Source organism: Pteronotus mesoamericanus, unplaced genomic scaffold (assembly GCF_021234165.1).
Source record: "Pteronotus mesoamericanus isolate MK-2021 breed Mesoamerican mustached bat unplaced genomic scaffold, CSHL_Meso_final contig_169, whole genome shotgun sequence".
In the NCBI taxonomy this organism is placed as follows: domain Eukaryota; kingdom Metazoa; phylum Chordata; class Mammalia; order Chiroptera; family Mormoopidae; genus Pteronotus; species Pteronotus mesoamericanus.
The window spans coordinates 2,212,643-2,220,368 of record NW_026555068.1 but is presented as its reverse complement, the minus strand read 5'-3'; the positions used below and the strand labels follow the sequence as shown (position 1 = coordinate 2,220,368).

At 50.1% G+C, this 7,726-nt stretch overlaps 1 protein-coding gene across 1 annotated transcript; it reads left to right on the top strand.

Annotated features, from left to right (window-relative positions):
• Positions 1-632: 632 nt before the first annotated feature.
• ATP4B (ATPase H+/K+ transporting subunit beta) lies at positions 633-7,116 on the top strand. The gene is made up of 7 exons (XM_054565779.1): positions 633-744; positions 1,230-1,358; positions 3,528-3,641; positions 3,779-3,978; positions 5,122-5,178; positions 6,336-6,437; positions 6,955-7,116. Exons 1-7 carry the CDS (start codon positions 633-635, stop codon positions 7,114-7,116), a joined length of 876 nt encoding a protein of 291 aa, XP_054421754.1.
• Positions 7,117-7,726: the final 610 nt, after the last annotated feature.

The following is a 7,726-nucleotide window of genomic DNA, read 5'->3' as shown; positions in this document are numbered from 1 at the left end:
CTCCTCTGGAACGGAACTTCTAGCCCCTTTCACACTCTGGCCCTGTTTTTGCGATGTCAGATGTAGTCTCTCCAGTGAGTTACAAATACAAGGAATGACAGTATCTGGAGCCCCTTGTAGAGCCCCAGCAGTTGCAATACCACGACAGTGGTCGCCTGCTCCCCATCACCTCAGACCAGGAAGTGTCTGAGCAGCAGGTGAGCAGGCCTGTCTTTGGGCTGACCTTACATCTTGCCTCCTGGAGGAAGTGACAGAATGGGGCAGAGCTGAACAAGTGGCTGTTCATGCAAGGAAGTGTTTCTCCCTAGTCGTTACCCTAACAAAGTTACAGGCCAAGGGCATCCTGAAAGGAGGGGGTGGTAAAAAGAGGTGACCTGGCCCTGATTTGCCCAGGAGAGGAGGTTGAGGGCACCTGATAGGAGGAGAACCCGCAGAGCTCACGGAGCCGCTGCCACTGGTGTTTGGGCAGCCGAGGTCTGATAACACGGCTGTGGTGCTTTTCCTGGACTCTCCCTACGGTGCCTTTGACCTCTGAAGGAGACTATAAAACCCAAAGGAGGATCTCCTCCTCTCAGTCTGGGTGTGGGGAGCGCCCCTGTTCTGCAGGAGGGAGGCCTCCAGAAGCAGGGACGATGGCAGCGTTGCAGGAGAAAAAGTCGTGCAGCCAGCGGATGGAGGAGTTCCAGCGCTACTGCTGGAACCCGGACACGGGGCAGTTGTTGGGCCGGACCCTGTCCCGGTGGGGTAGGTCCCTGGCAAGGAAGGGAAAGGAGGGGCAGCTCTGAGAGGAGAGGCAGAAGGCCACCCACCAGCAGGCTCCCAGGACCCAGGCCCTGTCCAGGCTTCAGGCCAGGGCTCGCCTCCCTCACCAGGTGACCCCAAAGGCCCTTCAGCTCTCATACCCGCTGGCACCAGGCACCCGCAAGGTGGGAACGTCTGAGGATTGGCCCCAAAGTTTCAAGCTTCGATTTGAGAATAGGATTTTATCACTATGTTCCTAAAATGTATGTTTTAAAAAGACTTTAAGTCAAGGGGTATGGGGTTTCTTTGGAGTGATGAGAATATTCTGGAACTAGATAGAGGTAATAATGATTGCACAACGTTGTGTGTGAATGTACTAAACACCACTGAGTTTTCCACTTTAAGATGGTTGCAATGGTGGGTTTTCCCTTGTGTGTCGTACCACGATGAGGAAGTGTCAGCTGCGTCTGACCGGCCTCTCCCCGCAGTGTGGATCAGCCTCTACTATGTGGGCTTCTACGTGGTGATGACTGGACTCTTCGCCCTGTGCATCTACTCACTGATGTGTACGCTCGACCCATATACGCCAGACTACCAAGACCAGCTGAAGTCACCAGGTAACGGGGGAGACACTTGAGCCTAGACACCAGGACCCCAGGTGGGCAATACTCAGTCTCTGAGCTGCTCAGAGGGCAAACCCTCCGGGCACAAAGTCCCGAGAGACCTACACGGGCCTCTCTGTCACTTCCACCATTGGCCACAGGGCTCTGAGGGTACACCCGGGCATGGATGGTCCCTCACCTTCTGATAGGGAAGATGACCCCTGACTATAAAGTCCAACTTTGGTGTTAGTTGTAATTATTAAAAGTTTTTTTGTGATGGAGTCTTTTTATCACTGGCTTTCTATGCATATATATACACAGAGGGCATTTCTGGGAGGTTATGCAAAAAACTGTTCCCAGCGAGGTTATGAATGAAGGGTCTGGGGCTGGGAAAGAGCTTCTGTTTTCCCCTTGATGTCCGTCAGCACTGAGGCGACACTTTTGTAACAGCAAATTCAATTCAGACACCAAGGTTCCTCTAGTGCAGGTCGTCTAGTGTCCTGTGGGAGTGGGGCGGCTTGGACCGTGGGCTGAGCCTCGGCTCTCCACTCCTGAGTCAGCACACGAGCCATTCGTGACAAGGCTCGGGGGCCTGACACAGTGAGGCGTCACCTCCGCAGTCCGGGCGGAGGTGATTGGAGCCAAAACTCCACATCCAGCCCATTAACCAAAGGTGACTACAAAAAAACCCCCAAAAAACCCATCGGAGGGAGGGAAGGAAGAGAAAAAAAAGAATTGAAGGAAGAAAAGGCATTTTCCAGCACACAGTTATGCAGGATGTTTAACACCCACACATCCTTAATACTTTCGAAGGAGGATAATAACCCCAGAAACATCCAACAGCAGCACAAAGAAAAAGAAAATGCAAACGTTTTTAAGAGAAGCTGCCTCAGACTTTCTCCAGTGGGTAAGCTTAGCGGGTCCAGCCATTCCGCTGGGATCTTCGGTGAATCCATTTACAGGTACCACCACCAAAGTGCTTTATTTATTGGGCGTTAATTTCTAGAATCAACCAACAGATGAAACATGGAGCATCTCTATCATTTCAGAACACAATGTAATATATTACAGACTTGAGAACATAACCATAATATAATTTGTCCAAACTGCAAGGACGGATGGCAGGGCGAGGTGCGTTCCCTTGTCACAGGGAGGAGGCAGGGGAACAGGTGAGAGTCTCCACCTGAAGCTGATGAACAAGTCATGTGGGAACCTGAGAGCACGCTGAGAGTGAAGAGTTGAGAGGAGGGCGTGGAGAGCTTTCTTCTTCTTTCTCTTTTCCATTTAGACCTTTCTGAAGGTTTTTATTGTACAGCTGTTACTTTCACAACATCCGTAAAACAACAAAAACCCTACCTCATTTACTTAAAAAGTCACCTGCATCCATCAGGGAACAGGCTAAATAAGTCATAGAACATTCACACCACAAAACACGATCTGGTATTCGTGGAAAGAAAGAGGTGAGTTGATACGAAATGCCAGGGGAAGGTGATTACAACTGGTGCTGGAAAATCAAAAGAGGTAAGTGGAGTATGGCAGGCACGCTCCCACCTATGTGAAGAAACGCGCGATACACACAGCAGGTCTCCGCCTTTGTATTCACAGAAACAAGGAAGTCTCCTGCAGATGGATGCACACCGGACTGGAGACGGGGGAAACAGGGCTGTTGCTGCACCCTCCTGCTCTCGCACTTTTTTTTTTTTTTTTTTTTTTTTTACAATTAACCTGTTAGCATGCATTTGTACTTAACCAAAACCAGGGATGATTTTTCAAATATGCATTCAAATACAGCTGCACTTAGAAACGCAGTGGATCCTGGATGAGTTGTCCCCTGCAATGAGCGTGGCCACCTGTGTGGCACTGATTCAGGCCCCATGTGCAAGAAGGGCCCACCTGGCCCTCAGCTGAGTGCCGCACCCTGATCCCAGAGGCCTCGTTCTGACTGCACAGCCCCCAGGCTGGAGGGCAGGGTCCTCACTGAGCTGCCGGCGCAAAGGACGCCTGGCTGCAGCCTCCTCGTATGGTGGCCCTTGAAGACCTGGGCCCAGCCGGTACCCCAGCATCGCACACCCGGCCTCCACCAGCTCAGGACAGCTCTGCATACAACTCACCAACCCCACAGCGAACAGCTTGCACATGATGAACACTTGCAGAAAACTAGTAAGTGTCATGCTCTCCTTCCAGGGGTGACCTTGAGGCCAGATGTTTACGGGGAGAAAGGTCTGGACATTTCCTACAATGTCTCTGATAACAGGACCTGGACGGACCTAGTGCACACCCTCCACGACTTCCTGGCAGGTAAGGTTTAAAACGCTTCCACAGCCTTTATTTTCCCTAAGAAGAGTCCCCTGAGGGGCACGGGCTTCGTGGCCCTCCACCAGCTCTTGGGCGGCTGCAGCTGGAGGAAGGGCCCACAGGAGCGTCTGTGCCGGCAGGCTACTCGCCGGCGGCCCAGCAGGACAACATCAACTGCACCTCCGGGAAGGTATTCATCCAGGAAAGCTTCAGCGCCCCCAACCACACCAAGTTCTCCTGCAAGTTCACAGCAGACATGCTGCAAAACTGCTCGGGCCTGGTGGATCCCAACTTCGGCTTTGAGGAAGGAAAGCCGTGTTTTATTATTAAAATGAACAGGGTGAGTATGAAAGCGCTGGAGTTCAGAGATCCAGTATGAGGCTCCTTAGGAGATTCGTGTGGGGTGGAGGGTCAGGGCGTTCAGACCCCCTCTGACCACACAAACCCTCCTGTCCAGGGTTCCAGAGGTAGCAGGTCAGACTTGCACCGGCTGCTCCTTCCTCACTCTGCACCCATTGCATTGGCTCATAAAGCTGATTACTTCTCTCAAACACAAATGAAAACTGTGCATTCTGACACAGCATCTACGTGACCCTCTGCAGCATCTGGACATTGAGCGGCAGAGCACAGGGCTATTCAGAGTGGCTAGGGCAGCCATGTGTGCATAGTACCTAGAAAGAGGCTGTGTACGCGTGCAGGGAGGACACCTGGGCAGAGGTTTCCAACGTGAGCCAGGGATTCACTGACGGGCCCGGGCCAGGCCCTGAGGGAGGCAGGCTGTGAGGACAGAGCCAATGCAAGCACACCAGAGGCGGGCACAGTCCTTCTAGACGGGGGGCGTGCAGAGGAGACCTGAGGGATGGGATCTGGATGGGTGAGGGAGTGAGGGGGCACAGCTCCATGCTGGCAGCAGGTGAGGCTGGGGGCGGGGTTTCTAAGAAGCCTAGGGGGACTACCCATTTGTGTGCTGTGTATGGGCCCCAGGTCCCAGCTGGGGTCTCATCAGAGCTGTCTGACTCATGCAGCACAGGAGGGCTGTGCGCACTGGGGCAAGTACAGGGAGGGGGAAGGCAGGTGCTATACTGGGCCCTGGGCACGAGTGGGCACACACAAGGGCCAGGACCTCAGGAGGTTGAGAAGGGCATGGGCTGGGAGAAGCACAGGTGGGCTGAGGGAGACTGCGTGGGGAGCTGCTGCCCAGGAGGCAGACGCTGTGCCCTAGTTCAGTGCCCTACGGAGGGCGTGGAAGTGGCAGCCATACTTCAGGCCCTCCCATCCGGGTCTGCCACCTGCCTGCGGCCAAGACCACAGCCCTGCGGTAGGGCTTCTGGCTTTGAAGGAGTTGGTAATACCCACTGGGTGTTGTTAGAATAAGAACCACTCCCCCACCCCCTTCTCAGTGCCCTGCGGAAACCCCAGTTCAGGCAGGTCCCCACGCTCACAGCCGAGCACGAGGGGCCACGTGGACACCTTTCCCTTGCAGATCGTCAGGTTTCTCCCCAGCAACCAAACGGCCCCCAGGGTGGACTGCACCTTCCTGGTGAGTGTGACTGTCTGCGCCCATCTTGTCATTGCTAGGAAACCGTGGGAATAAACCACATACACAAATTGCATGAACTGTCGCTTAACATGGGATAAAAACCGAGTAGGAAAAATACGTTAATGTTTTGCTTCAAAAAGCACCTGGGACAGTATATTAGTAACACACTTCAAAATATTTGCTGGCAATTTGGAGAAACCAAGATACCTCTGCTATTGTTTTGTCCTTTTTATTTGATTATTTACAAAAACACACCAGATTACCAACAGCTATAGTTGTTTAATACTGTGTGTATACGGGCTGCTAACAGTTGGTGTTTATTCCAGTTTTTCTCAAAACCAGTTTTTAAGTACAACATGAAAAAACTAAATTTGTCTTCACTGAGCATTTTCCGAAGCTTATTTTCGCCACTGCGCCTCCAACCAAAGGCTCCCTGTCACCAGCAGCGGGCGCCCCCCTCAGGGGTTCCGCAGAAACGCCACACTCGGAACTTGTAATCTCTCCATGGGGCATGCGGTCATCTTGTTTTGTTTTTCCCTTTTTCGTTATTTCAATCTGTGTAGCTGACTTGAGGTTTTAAGAGACACCAAAGTAGCCTTCACCTGCTCTTTGGGAAGCTCAAACTATCCATCAGGCAATTCACCGACTCCGAAAGTAGATCCTGATCCCAGAAAGCCACCCAAACATTGAGCCAGCTCTGGCAAACCAGCCTGTACAGCCTTATCAGCTTTCATGCCCACGTGCAGCTAAGCAAGATTTCTTGGCTCTATTTGCCTTCATTATCCTACAAGGACTTAAAATGGTAAAAATATGAGTTGATAAGTCACCAAGGTTTTTACAACCAACAAATTATAACCCTAACGGACCTCAATACGGATTATAAAGATTAGATCTAGTTTATGCTAATTACATAATAAAGTGTCTATGTATCGCCTACATAGTACACACATGCATATGCACGCATGTACATCTCATACATGTAGAGACACACAGGTACACATGCATGCATACACAAATGCCTGAAGAAACGTGGACAGAGGTGCACACATATGGCACATGCACACACATACAAACAGGCGCTCCGAGACGTGCAGGCACACACAGCAACAACACACCCAGATGCTGCCTTACTCAGGCAGTGCCCTCTCCTCCCCCAGGACCAGCACCACAAGGACATCCAGCCTCTGCAGGTGGAATACTACCCGCCCAATGGCACCTTCAGTCTCCACTACTTCCCCTACTATGGGAAGAAAGCACAGGTGGGTGTTTCACTTTTCCCCTGACAACAGCCACTGAATCATCTTGAATTTAGCAGTGATTATTAGCAAAAGGAAAGCCTTTTACCTATAAAAATGAAACAAGGCATTACTTAACCCATCCTGACCATTTTAGCGCTCACGCTGTTTCCCAAACCCACATTTTCCTAACTACCTGAAAATACATTGTTCTCACACAAAATATATTAAATCTAATTTTTTGTCTTCAACAGCCTCCCAAATCCTGTTAGACAACTGTATGTCCATTTGAAAGCATTTCCTCTAAATCTCTTGCTTTTTTGTTTTCTTTTTAATTTTCACCAAATACAATTTGATGTTGACTTTGTATTGCCTGCCCCCTCCAGACCAATTCTTGTTTCTCAGCGGGTAGACACTGAACCCCAGTGAATTCCAGGGCACGTGGCAGAGCCTGCCTGAGCCGTTACACAGATCACTGCAGGTCTTACTCGGAGAGCACGAGGTTTCTGACACATCTCCTCTTCACGCCCTTCTGTTTCAGCCCCACTACAGCAACCCTTTAGTGGCCGCAAAGCTTCTCAACGTCCCCAGGAACACGGAAGTTGACATCGTGTGCAAGATCCTGGCAGAACATGTGACCTTTGACAACCCCCACGATCCCTTTGAAGGGAAAGTGGAATTCAAGCTTAACATTCAGAAGTGAAGGACCAAGGAGGCTGGCCTTAACCTGCACGGTAACTTGCAGACCTCCACACTCCAAAGGAGCTGCCCGCCGACTCTGCACTGCGCCAGCTCTCAAACGTTCTGAAACGCCAACACAAAGTCAGTTCGGTGACTCCAGACAGGTACCCATGTGTCAAGCACTTAGTGTTAGAATCAACTGTCTTACTAAGTCTTTATTGTTTTTAGATTGAATGTGTAGCTATGATAAAAATATTGAGTTGACATGGTAACCCTAAGGCAGAAGCTATCCAACTAACAAGACCCTAAAATGATTCATCTCTTTCTACACGGACATCACTTTTCTTACTATAACTTATTTTCTATACGTCAATGAACGACTACTCATGTTAATATAAATACTATTAATGCACTGATGTGGCAAATGACTTATGATAATGTACACTTTGAATGTTTGCTTTAAAGAATGCAATTCCTACTGTAAAAATACATTAAAGCCACTCTTCTACATAAAACAGTCATGCCTTTCCTGAAATGGGGGGTGGGGGAATCAACTGGAAAAAAAAAAAAAAAGCAAATGCCTCTTTCTTTAAAAATCTTTTTAAAGTTTCCATCGCAAGTCAAGGAAATTA